Here is a 23,668-nt window from a genome sequence, read left to right on the forward strand (position 1 = left end):
TTGCGGGTTCGGCACAAGAAGCAAAACCCTCATCAATAGAGCAAAATAGACAATATAAACAACTATAAGGGATTCACAGCGAGGTGTTCTGTCCACGGTGCCCAAGAAAAAAAATGTGGAAGTCTAAGTAACATATCTATAGGAATATACTTCTTCTAAATGGTACGTAAGATTTATGGAATTAATAACTTCAAAAACAGAAGGTTCACTTGAGGACTTTTTCTAGCAATTGCCAAACACGACAGGAGAATAATAGGAGCGATAAGTACTGAATAAAAGGATGGTAACCTGTTCGTATATTGAAAACAGCGAGCCGGTGCCGGGTCCGGGGCCACAGAATGACACGTTACAGTATAAACCAAATCGAAAATCACATTCCACAAAGAACGAACAACAAGGCAAGACCACCGCATGTGAAAATAAGCGCCTTGGAGGTTACAACCCCTCCCACACAGAGTTATTCATCTAGCAGGAGGTAGGTACCAATGCAGAAATATTTTCTGCAAAGACTCCCAAGGTTTAATTCCACGGGACACGTTTTCAGTCCAGGAGAGAGCAGATCACCAATCCTCCAATCGAAATTGCTGTTTAAAGTCTTGCTCCCGTAGTAGAATATGTGGAGGCTTATTTTGAGACCTTATGAAAAGAGTCATCACAGAATATAGAAATACCTTTGGACGCACCAGTAGACAGGGAGAAAAAAGGGAAAGGCAGACCTGGGGAGAAGAGGCTTGTCGATGTCAAAAGAGTGAAGAGCCTTCGATAGGCAACTGGAATGATTTCTGGTACATAGTGTAGAAAAGTCCAGCATGGAGTTATTTTTATACAGATCACTAATTTTTATTATGCCAGAATTTTCCAAGTACAAAATACAAAGTCTTGAAGGATGGAAGAGAGAAAATGTAGGGGAAGGATTGAAACTAGAGATGAGCGAGCGTACTCGCTAAGGCAAACTACTCGAGCGAGTAGTGCCTTGCCAGCGGGGGGCGGGGGAGAGCGGGGAGGAACGGGAGGGAGATCTCTCTCTCACTCTCTCTCTCCCCCCCCCCCCCCCCGCTCCTCCCTGCTCACTCCCGCAACTCACTGCTCCACCCCGCCGGCACCCGAATCTTTTGAGACGAGCGCGCAGGTACTCGCATAATGCACTACTCGCTCAAGTAGTTTGCCTTAGCGAGTACGCTCGCTCATCTCTAATGGAGATCGGAATTAAAAGTGGATGATGAAGAAACAAATTGCCACTAGACAAAAATTTGCTAACTCGGTAGCGTATGAGTAGGTAAAGGGGAAGGCTTGACCATTAGAAGGGCGTTCAAGGGAGCCCCTAGGGTAGTTTAATGCGAGGAAGAGATCCACCAATGTTTTATTTGATCTAGAAACGCTGCAGAAAAATGTTTAATGTCAGGGGCCTTCATGCCACCTAATTCATAGGGCTAAGCCAGGGTAGAAAATGTAGTTCTAGCATGGGACTCAAGTGCAGCTCTCGCAGGAGGCCCCTAGCACTCGGTCAAACCGGGTTTCGAGAGAACCACTGGTATTACACTCCGCACCGCAAACAGACGGCAGGTGACAAGCCCCATCACTTAGACACCTGGCTATGGGATGCCGCAAAACAGCTCCCGATAGTCTCATCGCACTTCAGTCCCGCCCACAAACCTTCTTGAATCAACCTACGTGTATCCAGCAGCTTCTCTCTACCGTGGTAGCCCTCACACTGTTCAGGGAGGTGCGGGGAAACATGGCAGGACGTCCACAAGGGCAGTTAGACACCACAACAGAGAAGTATCGTTTTATAAAGTCTTGGGTCAGAGAAGCAAGGTATTCCAGTGTCCTCCCAGCTCCATGCCTGGACCCGCCGTCCCCCATGCTTTTCATTTTTACTCCAGTAGTAATCATACAACACATTTCACAAGATCAAAACCAGAAGACTGAGCAGAGAGAACCATACTGTATATGAGACTGATAGTGATAGTGGCATATTTTGTAACCACATTGTATATTGTGCCATGTTCTTTGGAGCACCGTATTTCATTGAAGTGAGCTCCATTTAATAGTTTGCTCTTACTGATCGGTACACTGTACAGCTGTAATAAGAGAACCCCATTAAGGGTCACATGTAGCGGACATGATGCCGATTCTCTACATCAGAAATAACTGCGGAGAATGGACAGCAGTTTACAGTAACGGCAGTGCCTGGTATGGACTGAAGTGACGCCAGCACTCACCCAAGTGCCACTGTCACCTCAACCAGCTTATCGGAGGGATCCCAAGTGGTGGATCTCCACTGATCAACCGTTGGTCAACCGGAAAACTCCTTTAAACTACTGAATCTCCACTCTCAGAAGATTGAGATTACATAATACCCGTAGGAGATGGATAGGAGAAAGCAGAGCTGTCCTTACCTGAATTTACCAACTTTTGCTCCATGACACCACATCCTAAGACCTCCAGCCATTCTCCGTGAAACTTAATCTCCATTTCGAAAGATGGGTGGGTGAAGGGGAAGTAACAGTCTACCCACCTAATCTCCAGTCCTGGATTGAAAAGACAAAAGTATATATTTCATCATTTATTGGGAGTCGGAGGGAAAACAAACATTATAAAGATTCATTCTACTACAAAACTCATGTCTCATGTCTCCGTAACCGGCCAAGAACTTTACCAACTCCGACGCTATGTGAGAGGTAATCAGTCATATGTCACATTCCCACCATTACTGGGCAAGGAGGAAAACGAGGAAGGATCATGTAGATAGCAATGCAAATGAGAACGAATGGGAACTACTGCGCATACACTTGTCTACGGCGCCGCACCCCACAGAATATGCCATCTTCAGAAGGTGAGGCCTCCTTGGAGGCATTTATCATAGTCATGTACCATCATAAGCAAATAATTCTTAACCCCTTAACACTCCATTTTGTACAGTTATGTTATGGAGGTTCAGAGTTTGTATGGAGGGGCATTGGGGGTTGATCCCGCTCCATACAATCTTACAGCTGACAACAGCCTACAATAGCCGATCGCAGCTGTTAACCCTTTAAATGGGCCGATCAGAGTTCAGAGGTCATACACAGCCCCCGCGATGAGGTTGTGGGGTGCCGTTCAGTTGCCATGGTAGCCAGGAGTCTTCTGAAAGCCCCCAGGGCTGCCACTGCAGGTTCCCTATTAGGTCGCCTATGCCTGAGGCGTGGCTTGATAGATTGTCTGACAGATGGCGGTATGAAATATTACATCATACTGCAGGAACGATCAAACCATCGCAAGTTCTTGTCCTCTACAGGCACTAAAAAAATAAAATGTTTTAAAAAGTTTTATTAATAAAACAATTAAAAGGTAATAAAAGTTTAAACCACCCCCTTTTCCCATATATATGGTAAAGAATAGAAATTAAAAAACTTAAAAACATATTTGGTATCACTGCAGCCATAAAAATCCGATCTAACAAAGTAACGTCGTAAAGCAAAATACACAATGCCGGATGGCCCTTTTTTTTGGTTATCCCATCTCAAGAGAAGATGTAATAAAAAGTGATCAAAAAGTCATATGTACTCCAGAATAGTACCAATAGGAACTACAAAACGTTCCACGAAAAAACGAGAGCTGATATAACTAGGGCACCGTAAAAAAACAACAACACAGTTACGGCTGTCAGAAAATGGTGGCAGAAAAAAATACATTTTTTTCATTCCAAAGATATTTTTTTTTCTGTAAAAGTAGAAAAAAAGCGGAAGCCTCTCTTGCCAGGAAGAGCAACAAAAGTGACCCCAAACTATTTGGGGAGTTTTATTGATAGAAAAGTCAAAAACTGGAACTCCTAACAACACAGGTCCCATTAGGTCTGGTGTAAAGCACATACAGCCAAACATCCTAAAAACAGTTCAACATAAAGGGCTCTGCAGACAATAATGTAAGACGTGCTTCTCAAACACCGAAGCCCCCTGCCAACTCACTGGTGGGATTATGGCCGCCTGCACACGAGCGTTCCGGATTCCGCTAGCGGATTTTCACGCGCGTATGGTACCTAAATGTGCTTGCGGATAGGTGCGGATGCGTGAAAAATCACGCGCAGATATACGCGGATGTGTTGCGGAAAAAAACGCGCAGAAAAACCAGCAGACACCCCTTATTGTAAACCCAACCCCTAGAGAACTGCCCACTCCTTGGAAAACAGCTTAAGGCCGGCTTCACACGAGCGTGACGGGCTCCGCCGCGGAATATTCCGCGAGGAAGCCCGTCACGGCGCCCCCCAGAGACCCCATACTTACCAGTGGAAGATAGCGTGAAGACGCTTCCCCGCCCACCGCCACCGCGTCATGTGACACGCCTACCGCGTCACATGACGCGACCGGCCGTGTCACGTGACGCGCGACTGCGTCATATGACGCGGCGGTGGTAGGCGGAAAAGCGTTTTCACGCTATCTTCCGCTGTGTTACAGCGGGAGATAGCGTGAACGGACGGCTTCCATTGACTGCAATGGAAGCCGTCAGCGCGTACACCCGCGGCAAATAGAACATGCTGCGGGTGAGGACGGGAGATTTCACGGTGCGTAATTCCGCGGTGGAATTACGCATCGTGTGCATTGTGCTATTAGGTTCAATAGAACCTAATAGCAGCGGGCAACGCAGCGGATTTTTGCCGCGAATTACGCGGCGTAAATCCGTTCGTGGGAAGGAGGCCTTAAAACCAACACCCAGACTCCGTTTTGTCCCTCTTGCTTGTGCGAGCACCGTTAAATTATTGATGTCTTTGTGGGCATGGTTGATCCATGTAACTTTTTTCAGGCGCTTCTCCAGCGTGACTTTATTTCAGTCACTGCAAAAAAATTCACAAGAGGAATTCATTACTACAGATTTTGCATTCTTACATCCTGCATTGGCAAGAAATACTACCTATCTCCCTCTACAAATTTGCCTGTGAAGCTCTGTGCTGTGTGTTGGGACGCCTCCTACCATGCCTACTTCCTGTAGTCATAGCAACCAGTGACTCCATCTGCAGCTGCACTGCGGATGTACTGCGTGAAAAAACGCACCCATTCACTTGTATTGGAGGCTTCACGCGCAGAATCCGACCCAAATTAGAACAGGTCGCAGATTTTTTCACGCGCGTGAAAAAACGCGATACAAATCCGTCCGTCTGGGGACAACTGCGGATCCTCATAGGAGTATATTGGCTGCGGTCTGGGGCAGATAATGTGCCTAAAATAACGCGCTGGAAATTCCGTTCGTGTGCAGGCACCCTATATCAGACAAACGCCTCTCCGGCTGCATCAATCTCTGACAAATAACCCAGAAAGGCTCCAAAAAACTTGGAAAAACTCCAAAGAGGTTTTTGAAAAAAGTGTAACCCGTATTAACCCTTTCCAATCCACTGTCTGACCTCTGAAGACATTACGATTTAAGGCTGTACAGCTCCGATGTTGGAAGACATCCGTCAGGGTTCTCTTACTGTATATTGCCAGCCTCTCTGCTGTCGGAGCCTATCCAACGTGTCACCTCATGCAGTACTGGCTTTAGCCAGCATATAGCGCCGTTGTATAACAGCAGAAAAAGAGTAAGCCTCCTAGGAAAACCAGGATACAAATTGGATTGGAAAGGGTTAAGCAATATTAAAAACACCTAAAATAATTATGCCAAGTGTTCCACCGCAAAGGAAACACAATAGCCGGATTCTTATAGCCACCCCAAAAGGATTGCAAAAAAATACCAATTCTAGAAACAAGTAAAAATCACAAACAACCAAAAAAAAAAAAAAAGAGAAAAACTTTCATCCAACTGGCCAACAAACTTTTCTTACATAATGCAAGTAAAATAATCATCACATTAAAGTGCGTGTTAGGCCGACCTCACACGGCAATATGCAGAGAATACAACCCATTGATTTCACTGGGTTCGTTCACATGCGCATATATTTTCCTGCGCGTTTCAGTCATGTTCCATTTTTCTGCCTATTTGCGCTCCAAATGGCCCCAGTGAAATCAATGTGGATGTGCAAATACGCACGCAACACAAGGACATTCGTGCAACACTGCGTAATGCGCAGGATAAACAACACATCTGGAACTCATGAGCCATTTCAAGCCGCTCCATCTTTGTTTGCAGCCCGCGGGCGCAAAAAGTACAGTAAAATACACAGATGCTTGTGTGCAAAAAACCCTGGTCATTACGCCAGAAATTCTACACTAACATTTTAACCCCTCATACGCTCCATGATGCACACTTATGTCCTGGGGGTTCGGGGTTCGTATGGAGAGGGAACTGTGGGTCATTCCAGCTCCATACAATGCAGGTGCCGGCTGTTAATTACAGCTGACACCTGCTGGCAACAGCTGAGATAAGCACCCCGGCTGATTGCAGCTGTTAACCCTTTAAATTTGGTTAGATTTTTCATGGGCTCATAAAAGAAGTCAACAAATATGAAGAAGCTATTTTTTCTTTTCCTGTCCGATGCAGACAACTGATTGGATAGGCAATAATCAGCCGGGCCGCGAACCGCTATCCCTAAGAGGGAGGCTCAACCCTTTTTTATCAGATGCAGTAACAGAATGATGTGAACCTACCTTCACCGAACAGATGAGTGATTAGTTTGGAGAGGGTTTGCTTCAGATGATACTCCACCAGTTTCATGGCTTCCAGTGTATGGATCTCCTGTTTGTGGGGTGTGCGAAAACCATTCTCAAACAAACGGCAAGTGTCCTTATTGTCCACCTTTGCGAAGAGCTAGAAGAAAGCATAAAATAACAACTGTGGTATAATAATGTAATAACTCGTGGTTTTATTACGGTAACATTCAGAAGCACATAAGAGCCCTTGTCGGCCGATCAAAATATAACTTTAGGTTACGGCTTGTTGGCCAAAAGTATCAGCCACATGGGGGTCGCCTTCAGAAAAGGGTGCGTGACAGGTAGCGCTGAATTATTGGGGGATCTACAAGCTGGGCCTGCTCTTTTTTCCTTTACTTATTGCATATCAAGCTGGCTACGTTTTTATTTAACCCCTTAGTGTCGGGCTCATTTTACGCCCTAATGACCAACCAATTTTTCAGTCTTTTTTCATCGTTGCATTCTAAGGGCGCATTCAGACGAAGCAGTGCACTGAGCTCCCGCCCCCTCTCTGCCTCCTCTCCGCCCCATCTCCGCACTACTTGCAATGAGAGGAGGTGGGGCCAAATTCTGGAATTAGCCCCGCCCCCATCCCACCTCTCCTCATTGAAAATAGTGCCGGGGGGTGGAGAGGAGGCGGAGAGGGGGCGGGAGCTCAGAGCACTGCTCCCGCCTCTTCCAGCCTCCTCCCCCTGCAGAGAGAGACGCCATATATCGGCCGGCGTGAATATCCGGCCGATATACGGTCCTCTGAATGAGCCCTAAGAGACATAACTACTCAAATGTTTCCATCGACATAGCTGTATGAGGGCTTGTTTTTTGTTATATTTTTTAATGGCATCATTTTTGGGTACATATGATGTGTTGTATTACTTTTATTAATTTTTTTAAGGAGGATTTGGGGAAAAAAAATCCACCCTTCTTTTTTGGATTCCATTTTTATGGCATTTGGCATGCAGAATAAACAATGCCATAACATTATTCTCCGGGTCAGCACGATTACAGCGATAAGAAATTAATAGGTTTTTTTATGCTTTTCTATTTTTGTACACTAAAAGCATTTTTTTTTTTTAAAGATTTGCTTTTGTGTCGCTGCAGTCCAGGAGCCATAAAATTTTTATTTTTCCATCACCAGAGCTCTATGAGGGCTTCCTTATTGTAGGATGAACGTGAGCTCTAGTCTTCATTCACCCCGTTTTTAGGAACATAACATTTTGATTAAAAATCTTTTTAGAGGGAAGATAAACAAAATCTGCAATTCTGACATGATTTTTTTTTGGTTACAGCGTACACCATACAGTATTAATAATATGTTCACTTAAGGCCGGCTGCACACGAAAGGATTTTTGTTGCGGAATCTGTGGCAGCGCTCCACATTGTGGATCTGCAGCAAATACCATTCCCAGCATACTATGAGAAATCAATTTTTCCTGCAGTGTTACATGTTTACGACCCATGTGCAGCCGGCCTTAGTGGAGCCCCATGCACCATGCCACTACTGTGACCCCCTGCAGAGTTACATGTTAACGACCCATGTGCAGCCGGTCTTAGTAAAAACCCCTGCACCATGCCACTACTGCAACCCCCTGCAGAGTTACATGTTTATGACCCGTGTGCAGCCGGCCTTATTAGAGCCCCCTGCACCATGCCACTACTGTAACCCCCTGCAGAGTTACATGTTTATGACCCGTGTGCAGCGGGCCTTAGTAGAATCCCCTGCCACTATTGTAACCCCCTGCAGAGTTACATGTTTATGACCCGTGTGCAGCCGGCCTTAGTAGAATCCCCTGCCACTATTGTAACCCCCTGCAGAGTTACATGTTTATGACCCGTGTGCAGCCCACCTTAGTAGAGTCCCATGCACCATGTCATTCCTGTAACCCCCTGCAGTGTTACATGTTTACGACCCGTGTGCAGCCGGCCTTAGCAGAACCCCATGCACCATGCAGCTACTGTAACCCCCTGCAGATTTACATGTTTATGACCCATGTGCAGCCGGCCTTAGTACAACCCCCTGCACCATGTCACTACTGTAACCCCACTGCGGAGTTATATGTTTACGACCCATGTGCAGCCGGCCTTAGCAGAACCCCATGCACCATGTCATTCCTGTAACCCCCTGCAGAGTTACATGCTTACGACCCGTGTGCAGCCGGCCTTAGTAGAACCCCCTGCCCTATTCCACTACTGTAACCCCCTGCAGAGTTACATGCTTATGACCTGTGTGCAGCCGGCCTTAATAAAACCCCCTGCCCCATTCCACTACTGTAACCTCCTGCACAGTTACATGCTTACGACCCGTGTGCAGCCGGCCTTAGTAGAACCCCCTGCCCCATTCCACTACTGTACCCCCTGCAGTGTTACATGTTTATGACCCGTGTGCAGCGGGCCTTAGTAGAACCCCCTGCAGAGTTACATGCTTACGATCCGTGTGCAGCCGGCCTTAGTAGAACCCCCTGCCCCATTCCACTACTGTACTCCCTGCAGTGTTACATGCTTATGACCCGTGTGCAGCCCGCCTTAGTAGAACCCCCTGCCACATTCCACTACTGTACCCCCTACAGAGTTACAAGCTTACGGCCCGTTTGCACATTCTCTGCAGTTTGAACAGGCAGTTATTTTTTTATACCCAAGCCCCTGAAATAGTGTTATTAACAGGTGACGACAATCTCTAAAATTTCCCTCAAAAAGAAGTAGCTTTTAGTGAATTGTGTTGCGTCGTGTGCTTGGAACAGAAGGTTTAATTAAAATAGAACTTTTTAATTATTTATGTAAAGAGTTCTGTTTTTCCTGAAAATTCACATGTGGGAAAGAACATAACATTCTTTTTAGAAGAGATTGAAAATGCTGGTGTTGACGTAGATTTGGAACAAAGAAATATCTGAAAACATCTATTTTCTGGCATGGAAAAGTAAAATTAGATAATGTTCAGGAACGATGCTACTGTAATTATAAGGATATTACAGGTCACAGCAGAGATCGTGGCCATGAACACATAACAGCAGTGCGGAAGGTAAAAAGGACCACATTCTGATGAGGATGTTTGTATATATTCCGATGCCCCGGTGTCAGAGAGGGCCAACTGTACAGAACGGCGCGTAGCATTGTGTACAAGGGCAGCAGTTCAGTAGAATACCCTGGAGCTATATAAATAGTCCTTGTCAGTAAAGGGTAGTGCGGCCCAGCAGGTGGCACCAGTGTCACTCACAAACAGGAAAAACATGCATCAAGTGGAGCGGGAGATGATGGCTTAACCCCTGAAGGACCAGGGTGTTTCTGTCCAAAAGAAAAGACCAGACACTTTTTAGGGATTTTACCAATGTTGTGGTTTTACTGCCCAATTTTTTTCTTCAGCTACCAAAATTATTTTTGTAGCATTCCCCCCCCGTGACATATAAGGCTCCTTTTTAATAATTTGTTTTCACAGAATTTTTTTTCCTGTCTTTTTTAGGGGTAAAAAGCTAAAAAAATATTATTTTACAAATTTATAGTTGTTTATTTTCAAAATTAGTATATTTACTAGAGATGAGCGAGCATACTCGCCCGGGCTTGATGCTCATTCGAGTATTAGGGTGCTCGAGATGCTCGTTACTCGAGACGAGCACCACGCGGTACTCGTCTCGATTAAACGAGCACTGACCATTGAATTCAATGGAGCCAGCAATACAGCCGGCTCCATTGAAAGCAATGGTCTGCCGGCGATCGCGGGATGAATTGTCGGGAAGGGCTTAAATATATAAGCCCTTCCCTGCAATTCATCCAGAAATGTGTAAAAATAAAAAAAATATATATACTCACCTTGTCCCGGCAGACGGAGTTCAGCGCGGCCGGCGGCAGTCCTCCTGAACTGCTCTGAACAGCTGTGAGTAGTATTCAGCAGCCGGGGATTTAAAATCCCCGCCTGCTGAATGAGCTGCCTCTAATTGGTCACAGCCTGACCAATCAGAGGCAGATCTCACTCACACACCCATTCATGAATGGGTGAGTGACTGCTGCCTCTCATTGGCTCAGCGCAGGGACAAATGAAAACCTTAGTGAGCATCGGTGATATACAAAAATGCTCGAATCGCCCATTGACTTCAATGGGGTTCGTTACTCGAAACGAACTCTCGAGCATCACTGAAAGTTCGACTCGAGTAACGCGCACCCGAGCATTTTGGTGCTCGCTCATCTCTAATATTTACGCTAAAATAAAAGTACAGGAATGAGACCTTTAGGGGTCATTCAGATTGTCTTTTTTTTCATTTTATACTTTTCCACTGTAGCTGGGGCGTCCAAAAGAACTGCATCCATAGGAGCCCCAGTTACAGGGAAAAACATCCCCCTGTAGTGACAATAGTCCCTGGCAAAATCGATCAGGTTCTGCTAGGACCCTGCAGCTCTGCCGTGGCAGGGGGAACCTGGCTGTCACGTGGTTGCTGGACCAAATAGCGGAAGTGGCACTTTCACTTACTTTGTTCACTACATAGAGCTCATTGAGCGCTATATAGACCGCAAAAGAGAAGGCAGAAGCCATTAAAAAACAATTCTGCCTTCTCCTCTGGGTCCCCAGCTGTGACTAACAGCTGAGGACCCAACCTGCTCCTGCAGCAGCTTTAATCTCGTGCTGTATTTTTTTTTACTCTTGGCTGGGATTAAAGTCCAGGACAAAGCGACATAAATTTATGGTACTTGGTCCTTAAGTGGTTAAAGGAGTTCTGCCAGACTTTAGAAGTAATACTTAACGAAGTGTCCTTTTACTCGGAGCGATAAATCACTTCCACAGGCGAATGATGACAGCGTTTAATCATGTAGCCTGTTTATACAGGCGGAAAAATTGTTCACAGTTGCGCTCACATATTGTTCATTCATTCACATTCACCACACCAGAGAATGTAGATGACTAAACGATCGCTGCTCACACGCAATGACGGTTACTTTTCATGCATGCATAAAATGAATAATGAAGGAGAAGTGAACAAATTTTCATTTGTCGTTTAATCATTGGCCGTGTTTACACTGAATGAATATCGTTCAAATTCGCATGATCCAATCATTTTTTGAATGATAATCGTTCCATGTAAAAGGGCCCTTGGCATCTGTACACACTACATTTCCATTGTACGTTAACGGAATACAATAAGAGCATTTCTCAAAGTAGCCCTCTGACGGATGTTACCATATCATTTTTGCTGCACTGTTTACACCTGTGATGGCGGACCTATGACACACGTGTCAGCACTGAGACTCGTAGCCATAGTCGCTGACACGCGGCCGCTCTTGGCCGTTCACCCTGTTAGTAAATACTGGCAGGGGCCGCGACTCCCCTGCTGGTATTCACTAACCAGCGCGACTAGCAGTGCTGATCCCGGCGCACATCGTGATGTCAGTGTGCAGCCTGGATCCTCCTCCCCCCTCCCCCGACGTCTCCTACCACTTGGTTTTGCGAGAGCGTCCAGGATAGGAGGCGTCTGGCAGCACACTGACGTCACAGTGTGTGTCGGAGATCATCGCTGCTAGCGGCGCAGCGGGCAGCGGAGAAGCGTAGCTTCCAGGAGATGGAGGGGGTAAGTATATGGGTCTTGGGGGGCACTGTCACTGCTAAGGGGCCGCTGTGGGGGGGCACTGTCATTGCTAGGGGCCGCTGTAGAGGGGGCACTGTCACTGCTGGAGGCCGCTGTGGGGGGGCACTGTCACTGCTGGGGACCGCTGTGTGGGGCGTGGTCACTGCTGGGGGCCGCTGTGTGGGGCGCTGTCACTGCTGGGGCCACTGTGTGGGGCGCTGTCACTGCTGGGGACCGCTGTGTGGGGCGCTGTCACTGCTGGGGACCGCTGTGTGGGGCGCTGTCAGTGCTGGGGGGCGCTGTCACTGCTGGGGGCCGCTGTGGGGGGTGCTGTCACTGCTGGGGGCCGCTGTGTGAGATTCTGTCACTGCTGGGGGCCGCTGTGGGGGGAGCTGTCACTGCTGAGGGCCGCTGTGGGGGGCGCTGTTGCTGCTGGGGGCTCATCATTACTGAGAAAAGTGAGGGGAAGGCTCCAAAAGGCGAGGGCCTGTGCTATGGATGTTTTGGGTTTATTAAATACAGTTATACATTACAATTATACATTTTTGTTATTTAAACCATAAATATTGCTAATTTATGTTTTTTTACTCGAAGTGACACACCACCCAAGTTATGCTTGCTTTTTTGGCGAAATTTGACACACCGAGCTCAAAAGGTTGCCCATCACTGGTTTACACCATAGAAACAGACCCCCTCCCCCTTGCAAGATGGCGGAATTTAATTTTTTTCCCATTTCACTCCACTTAGAATTTCTTTAAAGTTTTTCAGTACATTATATGATACATTAAATATTACCAATGAGAAATACAAGTCCAAGTGTTGTTGGATAAATAAAAGAGTTACGATTTTTTTAAAGTGCGGAAGAAAAAAAAAAAAAAAAAAAAAAAAAAAAAGGGCCACGTCCTTAAGGGGTTTAAATACAAGAATTAGACATATTTAGCAGATTACCTCTCATTTACAAAATCCTAGAGAACGCACCTATTGGGATGTCCGTAGCAGCACTATCGTGGTAAGAGCTACCGTTACTTGTACCACGACTGAAGGTATATGGAAAGTTTTCCCTCAAAATGTTTGTTAATAAGCACTAGGAGGATAAGAAATATGACAATGTGATCCAATCTGCATTCCCTGACGCATTAAGAGGGAATCATCCAGTCCACCGTATGATGAGACGTGGACAAGAATACATCCGGTGATTGACAAGATACCGTGGACCTCAATGACCAGTGATCGACGCCTTCAGGAGCCAGCTTGACTTTGTCTAGTTGTGCACTCACTGTGGCAAATGATGACCTATCACTAGAATATAACATTATTATTTGTTGGTGAGCCAATCATTGTGACCACAAGAGACTTAGCACCCTTCTCTATGGAATGATTAGCATTCAATTAAATCACTGGATCGGGTCAAACTGAACGCTAATCGTTCACATTCCCAGTGACTGAATGATGAATGATGATAATTCAGTTTATGCATAAAAATCAGACAACGATCTGCCGGTCTATTCTGAATGAAGGTGGACAGCCAGAAGAGATGTTTGGCACGCCCCGCCTCCATTCAGTGAGTGACTACTACTCCCGAGTGAGAGGACTGATGACTGTCGGGGACGTAAAGAGACTTGGTCACCTGCTTTTAGCTTATAAGCTAAGCTTTTTGGATAAAACTAGTTGACCCGCTGAACTTACCTTCCCCGTCATTACAGTTTTTCATTTCTTTTCGATTCTTCGGCAGTGAGTTATGGTTTTGAGATGTCTAGATAACATTTTGATGAACTCGAAAAAGCCAATGGGTTATGCTTGTATACAAAAGTGTTATACCTTTAAGGGCTAGTCCCATTTGATTGGATTATGTAATTTCACTAGAATATAAAAAAACACATTGACTTCTGGGGTCTGATCTGCGGGTCGTCCACCAACAGAAACTCCTTTGGCTTTTCTCCAACATGGTAGCATTCCTGGCCATCCGCTGTACAAGCAACTGCAACACTAATCATTCCATGTTTTTAATGTTTGGTGTGGCCCTAAGGGCACTGTCGGGGACTTAAAGGGAATCTGTCACCTACTCTTAGCCCTATAAACTAAGCCAAGGAGCTAAAAGTAGGTGACCTGCTGAGTCCGGGGATCGAAGTGTTATACTTACCTTCCCCGTTGTTCCCCCGCTATCAGCGCTGGAAGCCACTGCTCAACGCATTGAGTGGCGCTGCTTAGTAGTCCACCCATTATAAAATTAGAACAGGAGGACTATTTAACAGCGTCGCTCAATACATGGAGCGCTGACCATGGGGAAACAACAGGGAAGGTAAAAGTATAACACATCCCCAGACTCAGCGGGTTACCTACTTTTAGCCCATAGGCATAGCTTATAGCTCTAAAAAGTAGGTGACACATTTTCTCAAGGTCATCCCGTGAAAAAGGACCCTTGGGGCCTCAACGAAAATGTAACACATGAAAGTGTCTGTGCTGCAGTTGCTGGCTTAACGGATGCCTAGGAATGCTACCATGCAGGATAAAAGGCAAAGGAATTTCTATTGGAGGAAAACCCAGAGATCGGACTCCTAGAAGTCAGTAGGTTTTGTTATATCCTAGTGAAATGACATAATCCTATCAGATCGGGCTAGCCTTAACCCTTTCCAATCCACTGTCTGACGTCTTAAGTCATTATGATTTAAGGCTGTACAGCTCTGATGTTGGAAGACGTCCGTCGGGGTTCTCTTACTGTATATTGCCAGCCTCTCTGCTGTCGAAGCCTATCCAACGTGTCACCTCATGCAGTACTGGCTTTAGCCAGCAGATAGCGCTGTTGTATAACAGCAGAAAAAGAGTAAGCCCCCTAGGAAAACCAGGATACAAATTGGATTGGAAAGGGTTAAAGGTATAACACTTTTGTCTGCAAGCATAACCCATGGGCTTTTCGAGTTCATCAAAATGTCATCTAAACATCTCAAGAACATACCTCACTGCCGGAGAATCGAAAAGAATCTGAAGAACCATACCGTTACCGAAGGCAGACAAATCACTTGTGCAGCGTGTGGAGCCGGACAGGAGACCCTATGCCAGCTTTCTGGCTTTCAGTACAGTAATGGGCCCTGAAGCTACACACAGCACATAGCCATTTGATTTGTCAACCATAGCTCCTACGTCTACTGATCTTACCTTCAGGTATCTGTTTACATGGGCCCTAGAGGGAAAGGGAAAACCAACACTGCTAGTTTGCATTAGCAGTCAAGCATCCTGATCATTACCTACTTGTTCCTGTCTCGGTTATAGCAGACACAATCAGATTAGGAAAAAAGACTGTTCAATTGTTATTAACTCTCAGAACATTTAGTTTTTGCTTCATTCCCCTTTCCCTGCTGTGCTAAGCAAATTTAATTACAATGTGAAAACCTCGACACAATGTTCTAGAAAGGATATTAAGTATTCACATTATTTGAGATATATCAGAAAGGTACGCTCATACTGCGCAGAAGAGACAATGCTCGAAGAGGGAGGATTATTGACCTTGACATTCAAAGGGGGTTTCTCATCTACTCTCCATTATAAACCCAAGAAACATCCCTTCTAGCATGAAGAGACTATTTACAGGCAAGTTCTATGTGTATCTATTTATCGAGAACTAGAAACACTGGTAACTATGTAAAAAAGTAACTGTCGTCCACTAAACTATAGTATTAAAAAACTTTACTAAAGTTTTCCAGTAAGTATCTCTTAGGGCAAATTTACTAAGCTTTTACTAAACATTTTCGACACCGGGCTTAGGATGGTTTTTCCCTAGAGCGCTATGTATTAAAAAGTGAAAGTGGAAGTGTTTCTACCACTACATGACCTGGAGGTCACATGACCACTTGGATCTCCTGGCACAGCAAAGCTACAGGGTCCTAGCAGACCCCGATCAGCTCTGCCAGTGACTATTGGATGTTTTTCCCTATGGATGCCCCAGCTAGAGTGGAAAAGTGTCAAATAAAAAACACAAAACGTGTGAATGTCCCCCAGAGGTCTTATATGACGTCATGGAGGTCATAGGAGGTAAAAAAAAAAAGTTACAAAAATAAGTAAGAAAGAATTACAGAATAAAATAAAAAAATATGCATAAAAAAGAAAATGACCCAAAGTCGACGCCAACCAAAACCCCTGTAATCGGAAACCATACATATTATATATCAAAACGTCCAAAACAAAATGAGGAACCTGTTCCCATACTTTATTTTAACGTAAATATGCTAATTAAAAAAACAACAACAATAAATGCTAAAAAAAACATTTTTTTAAAGCTTTTTACCCCCAATAAAATTAAAAAACAGAAAAAAAGTCGGTGGAAAAAATATTTTAAAAATAGTCTATATGTCATGGAAAAAAATGCAGCAAAAATTATTTTGGTAGCTGAAGGTAAAAAAATAGGGCAGTAAAACAACAACATGGGTAAAATCCCTGAAATGTGTTTGTTCCGTAAGGTACAAAACAGCCTGCTCCTTAAGGGGTTAAAGGGTATGTACTCATGTAGCAACGAACATTCCGCACCAAATTTCACATCACAACTGCAATGGAAAACAAACAAAATCTGAGCCATAGGTGCGGCTTATCTATGTACTTTATGTTGCGGATCAACAGCAGATTTCACTCTGTGGAAACATACTCGAAAAGGCTATTTCAATCTGAGAAATGTATGGCATATGAAGAGGAATTGGAAGAGTATGGAACTCCCAAGTGACTGTTTGGTAGTTTATGGAAATGGCGAAAAAATTGTTTCTGCACCTCAAATTAACTACAAATCACAGACCAGCACAAACGTGAGGGAGAGGAGCAAGGGACTTCCATTTTCCCAATAAGTGTGAGTTTCAGATGTGAATCCCCACCGATTAGATATTTATGACATAGAACGACCATATGTCATAAAAAGGGAATACGCCTCTAGTGTTACTACAGCGTTTGGAAGCAATATGACATAGCAGTGTGGCCCTCAGACCTGGAAAGCTATATGGACATTCAAAACAAACACTTGGCCAAAAAAGCTCAAAAGTGAAAATCAGAGAATTATGTGTCATTGGCAAGGTCAATTCGGCAATGCACAATACGAGTTCTAACTCTCTTAACGCTTCCCAGAGTTCTACATAACTCTTTTGATAACTTTTTGGTGGTCACTGAGTAATTTTTAACTCTGAACACATCATTTACTATAATTTGTTAATTTACCTCATGGTTTGAAAAAAGGTAGACACCTTCCATTTGGTGAAATACGGGGTAATGACTCTTGTCAATCTCGTCACGTCGGTAAGCATCTCCCACCACTAGAAATGCATCCAGTCCTGAGTGCATCAAATCCCACTGATGGGCTGACGTGTGGGCGCGTAACATGTGTGTCTTGTTTAAATAGTAATTGTCCCCTTTTCTTCTACTTGGATGATCCAATGGAATGAGTAATTTGTCAAAATTCTGTTCTGTGGTAACAACCGGGCTGAGATTATCATAAACAGAGAAGAGAGGGTTACCAAAGCGTCCTACAAATTCCTTGTAAAAGTGCTCCTTAATCCTCTCTTTTATCAGCCATAATGGATGATACTTCTGGTTGTGGATGTTCTTCCCAACCAAGGACAGGATTTTACTTGTGATGTTTGTGTAATCATCTCGAGGGAACTGCCTACCAAGTAGTTCTACTTGGCTAGAGCCATCTGTTGCAGAAGTTTTAGAGGTTATTGTTCGGAAGAATCTACGTTGTATCCTATTCATCCATATCCTTGGAAAACCTGTAGTTGCCGAATATTGAAGAGTGTGTTCTGAAGGCCCTATGGAGAAACAGGGAAAATAAATCATTAGGTCATTTTCTCCCAAGCAATATGTTACTGAAATAAATATGACTCCATTTTCCCTTCAATGTCTTATAATATGCTCCTTCCATTTTGTATAATACAGTCTGTGTTAATGTTTTCTACTTTTCCTTTGACACAATTTGCTCAAATGTAATGAAGAATAAACAGGGACCTCGATGATTAGAATATTCCAAGGCTCGAATGTCTTAGGTCATTGCACCCTGTTCTCCAATTACTCTCTAAACGCTTTATTGTTTATACTCACTGTACTTTTGTATTCTAAGAAGTTAATCACGCATGATTTTTCTGTGCTTGCGTGTGTCTTTACCTTTAATCTTAGATGTTAAATTCCTTATCCTGCATATTCATATTGTGTTTATGTTGCTTTGACGAATGGTAATGAATGAATTATAATAGATTTGGATTATTGTAATTGAAGCATGTGCCCCTATAAAAACTGCTGCTTGTCAATCAATAAACAGATAACTTTGGATGACATCCCTAGTTGTGTGGTTTGATGTTAATCTCCAGAGCTCGGCTTATTCTCTGACTTATTTTGGACCCCAGAAGCATATCAAAGCAAATAGTTTTGTTTGCTCTAACAAATATATCTTACAAAGACAACATGCCTTGCTATACACTCGCTCAGCAATTTGTTCTACAACGGCTCTTCTGTGCGACTGAACAGATGAGCTTGCATTCACTCCTCACACACATCACTTGACTTTAAGGCAGCATTGGGCCTGTTGCTGGTTCACTGGTTACTTTTCTTCGGACCATTTTTGGTAGGTACTAATCCATAGCATTGGGTTACTGAGCCCCTATTCAAAATCACTGCAAGACTGCAGTGAGGAGGAGATTGAATGGAGCGGTGGTGACAAATGCGCATTGCCACTCAATTCAATGTCAATGGAGCCGATGGAAACAGCCTAGTGATTAGTGTGGGTCTCAGCGGTCATGCATTTATCACATATACTGTAGATAGTGGATAAGGAGTTTTCCTAAATCCCTTTAATTTTTTTTTCGCAATTTCAGCAATAGTAGTTCTTCTCTAGGATCACACAAGACAGGCTAACCTTCACTTCCATTGTGCATCAATGAGAGTATGTGCCTGCCACCTGTTTACCGGTTCTTTCTTGGACCATTTTTGGTAAGCGCTAACCGCTTTATATTGGGCCAACTCCAAAAGGCCTGCAGCTTTGGAGGTGCTCTGCCCAATTGTCTAGCCATCATAATTTATCCCTTTTCAGATTAGACTGAAGTCATACGCTTACCCATTTTTCCTGTTTCTAACACTGCAAATACAAGAACTAACTGTTCCCTTACTGCCCAGTCTAATATTTCCCTTGACAGGCACCTTTGTCACTAGATAATTTGTTATTTAGTATACCTGTCAGCGGTTTTAATATTATAGCTGATATATAGATGTGTCCTTTCTTAGCATTTATCTTAGCTCAATCTATCCTGAAATGTGTGGCGTGAGATGACCAGCTTTTCCAGAAAAAAACTGATTTTGTGATAGTCTGTCAAGAGTAATCTTGAAGACGACATTGGAGGCACTCATTGTCAAAAAAAATCAAGCACCCAGAAGGAGTTGTCATGTAACATGGATATAAGTAAGTGATTATCAATATCAGAGCAAATGGATAATTTATTGCAGAAAACTGACCCCTTGTAGGGAGGCTCTAGTACCCTGTTGTACCGCCTCTAGCTTGGATACAAGATGTGATACGGGCAGGCATGGAGGCTCTAGTACTCTGTTGTCCCGCCTCTAGCTTGGATACAAGATGTGATGCATGCGGGCATGGAGGCTCTAGTACCCTGTTGTACCGCCTCTAGCTTGGATATAAGATGTGATACAGTTGGGCATGGAGGCTCTAGTACCCTGTTGGACCGCCTCTAGCTTGGATACAAGATGTGATACGGGCAGGCATGGAGGCTCTAGTACTCTGTTGTACCACCTCTAGCTTGGATACAAGATGTGATGCATGCGGGCATGGAGGCTCTAGTACCCTGTTGTACCGCCTCTAGCTTGGATACAAGATGTGATACGGTCAGGCATGGAGGCTCTAGTACTCTGTTGTCCCGCCTCTAGCTTGGATACAAGATGTGATGCATGCGGGCATGGAGGCTCTAGTACCCTGTTGTACCGCCTCTAGCTTGGATACAAGATGTGATACGGGTGGGCAAAGAGGCTCTAGTACCCTGTTGTATTGCCTCTAGCTTGGATACTAGATGTGATACAGGCAGGCATGGAGGCTCTAGTACCCTGTTGTACCACATCTAGCTTGGATACAAGATGTGATACGTGCGGGCATGGAGGCTCTAGTAACCTGTTGTACTGCCTCTAGCTTGGATATAAGATGTGATACAGGTGGGCATGGAGGCTCTAGTACCCTGTTGTACTGCCTCTAGCTTGGATATAAGATGTGATACAGGTGGGCATGGAGGCTCTAGTACCCTGTTGTACCGCCTCTAGCTTGGATACAAGATGTGATACAGTTGGGCACGGAGGCTCTAGTACCCTGTTGTACCACCTCTGGCTTGGATATAAGATGTGATACAGGCGGACATGGAGGCTCTAGTACCCTGCTGTACTGCCTCTAGCTTGGATACAAGATGTTATAAAGGCGGGCATGGAGGCTCTAGTACCCTGTTGTACTGCCTCTAGCTTGGATGCAAGATGTGATACAGGCGGGCATGGAGGCACTGGTACCCTGTTGTACTGCCTCTAACTTGGATACAAGATGTGATACGGGCAGGCATGGAGGCTCTAGTACCCTGTTGTACTGTCTCTAACTTGGATACAAGATGTGATTCGGGCAGGCATGGAGGCTCTAGTACCCTGTTGTACTGTCTCTAACTTGGATACAAGATGTGATATGGACAGACATGGAGGTTCTAGTACTCCGTTGTACTGCCTCTAACTTGGATACAAGATGTGATATGGCGGGCATGGAGGCTCTAGTAACCTATTTTATTGCCTCTAGCTTGGATACAAGATGTGATACAGGCGGGCAAGGAGGCTCTAGCTTGGATACATGTGATACGGGTGGGCATGGAGACTCTAGTACCCTGTTGTACCGCCTCTGGCTTGGATACAAGATGTGATACAGACGGACATTGAGGCTCTAGTAACCTGTTGCACCGTCTCTAGCTTGGATACAAGATGTGATACAGCGGGCATTGAGGCTCTAATACCCTGTTGTTTCGCCTCTAGCTTGGATACGAGATGTGATACAGGTGGGCAAGGAGGCTCTAATACCCTGTTGTTTCGCCTCTAGCTTGGATACGAGATGTGATACAGGTGGGCAAGGAGGCTCTAGTACCCTGTTGTATCGCCACTAGCTTGGATACAAGATGTGATACAGGTGGGCATGGAGGCCTTAGTACCGTGCTATACCGCCTCTAGCTTGGATGTAAGATGTGATACGGGCGGGCATGGGGGCATTCAGGGTCTATATGGTATCCTGCAGCATATCATATCCATGCGGGAAAAAAATTGCTCATGTGTATGTTGCCATTCAAAAGAATAGGGTACATATTTGTGCGAGATCTGGATCTATTTTGGATCTGTTACATCAATCAAGTATATCCCAGCAAGTAAAATATTTTTACAGTTTGAAAATACCCCAAAAATGCAGTTTTATGTTTTTCCTTCCGGTAGGTCTCCTTTAATTAACACACCAGTGATATCAACAACTCTATAGTTGAAAAAGTACAGCTTGTCTTATGATTATGAAAGTAGTTCAAGGTTTTAAGCTGTTTTTTCCCCTCGAATGGAGACTCATTAATCACAATGATACCAAGAGCAGCATTTGAAGACTAGTTACATTGGAGGAGATGATTACAAAATGTTTTATACTTAAATAATGTCAACAGAGTTGACACTTTGTATCATATGAATTATGGCACTTTAACAACACTTTCAGTTAACCTTACGCGTATGGTTAGGTTTGTATTCTTCACATATTGGAAGTCCTTGAAGATTTAAAACTCAAAAACAAAGATCTAATTAATTACAAAAACAGCAAATGTGTGAAATAAGGCTGCCTTTACATCTGCCGCGGGGGTTCCATTCGGGGAGCAGGAAAGGGGAATCCCCTGACCAAACGGATCTGTCTTAAGACAAAGCTGAATAGCGCCAAATGGACCCCATTGAGTATAATGGAGTCCATTCTATTTCCGCTCAGCTGCTCCACATTTTAGTGGAGGAAAAAGCGCTATTTCTTCTGGCATTTTGTGCCGGATCTGCGACGGAGGTCCCACTGCAGAAGTGAACTCGGCTTAATGGCTTATTCCGACGTGCGTATATAGGCCAGGTTTTCACGCCTGGCCGATATACGCTGCCTCTCTCTGCAGGGGGAGGAGGTGGGCAGGGACGGGAGCAGTGCCCTGAGCTCCGGCCCCCTCTCCGCCCTTCACCACTATTTGCAATGGGATGAGGTGGGCTGGTGGCGGAACTTAGCTCTGCCCCGTCCCTCCCATTGCAAACAGTGACGAGGGGCGGGAGCTCAGTGTACTGCTCCCGGCCCGCCTCCTCCCCTGCAGAGAGGAACAGTGTATATCGGCCGGGCGTGAAAACCTGGCCGATATACGCAAGTCGGAATAAGCCCTAAGACAGTAAACTAATGAGGAAGTACTTTATGCGCGACCAAAAGACTGGACCAATCTGAGGCAAATTTGCCACATAGGTAAATCAGGCACTTTGGAAGGTTTTCGGCGGGGTTTCAGTTCTCTAGGATCTACCAATCTCAACTTTAAATAAACAAAACAAAAAAACCTGAATACAAAAGCGAATATGAGCTGAGACCCGGTCTAAAACCATCCGAAGCGAAGCCTGATTTACTGATGTGGCTAATTTGGTGCTATAAAGATGTTGGCTTCATATCAGTAGCAAACAAAGTTTTTAACCACACACAAAGAGTTACACAAAATTGACCTGTGCTTTGTTTTGGGGCTTTGTTTTCATAATGTTAAACATGAGGAATGAGAATGTTGTTTTCTTGGTCAGTATAATTACTGCAATTGTAAATTTATATAGTTTTTTGTGTTTTACTATTTCTGCACAATAAAAACACCTAAAAAATTATTTTGTGCTGACACATGCCAATAGCCACAGCATTTTTTTCCATTGACAGTGCATTATGAAGGCTTAACGTTTGCCACCATTTCTGAGAAACATCTGATATTTTGATCACTTTTTACTCCATTATTTGGAGGCAAGATAAACAAAAAGCTGCAGTTCCAGTATTGTGTATTTTATTTTTATGGCGTTGGCCTTGCAATATAAATTACATTGATTTACTTCCACTTCTAAGGGCTCTCCTTCTGACAGCAGCTCACCATCAGAGCTGATGTTTCCATTTGTTATTTTCTCTTTCTAACATCAGTCCACCATCCGGACTGATGTCTGTATCTGCTTATCTGGCACTCATAGCCTAATAACTTGGCTGATGCATCTTAGGTTTATTCACCAGCCTCTGGCTGCCTTCTCCGGTATACACAGGGCAATTGTGCCTCAGGTGTATAATGGCAACTCCAGGGTGTGAATGGAGATGATTGGGTCTCAGCCCTGTGTCTTTTTAAAGACATGTTAGGAGGCCTGCGTTTTCCTTAAGAAGTTACGCAACTTTGGGTTAACAGGACTGAGGTTTGGCTCTACTTGAAACCAAATACTACATCATTAAAGGGGTTCTGTCATTAAAAAAAAATGAATACTTAC

The 23,668-nt window shown here is 44.5% G+C and overlaps 1 protein-coding gene across 1 annotated transcript in view; it reads right to left on the bottom strand.

Annotated features, from left to right (window-relative positions):
- Nucleotides 1–23,668, bottom strand: part of FARS2 (phenylalanyl-tRNA synthetase 2, mitochondrial) — a 270,252-nt gene that overhangs the window by 182,531 nt on the left and 64,053 nt on the right. Inside the window, exons 3-5 of the mRNA XM_066579301.1 lie at nucleotides 17,330–17,919; nucleotides 6,555–6,714; nucleotides 2,400–2,531 (exon numbers count right to left, since the gene is read on the bottom strand). Coding sequence (XP_066435398.1) covers nucleotides 2,400–2,531; nucleotides 6,555–6,714; nucleotides 17,330–17,919 — 882 coding nt within the window. The remainder of the gene's footprint in view (nucleotides 1–2,399; nucleotides 2,532–6,554; nucleotides 6,715–17,329; nucleotides 17,920–23,668) is intronic.

The sequence above is a fragment of the Eleutherodactylus coqui genome, chromosome 9 (assembly GCF_035609145.1).
Source record: "Eleutherodactylus coqui strain aEleCoq1 chromosome 9, aEleCoq1.hap1, whole genome shotgun sequence".
NCBI classification, from domain to species: Eukaryota; Metazoa; Chordata; class Amphibia; order Anura; family Eleutherodactylidae; genus Eleutherodactylus; species Eleutherodactylus coqui.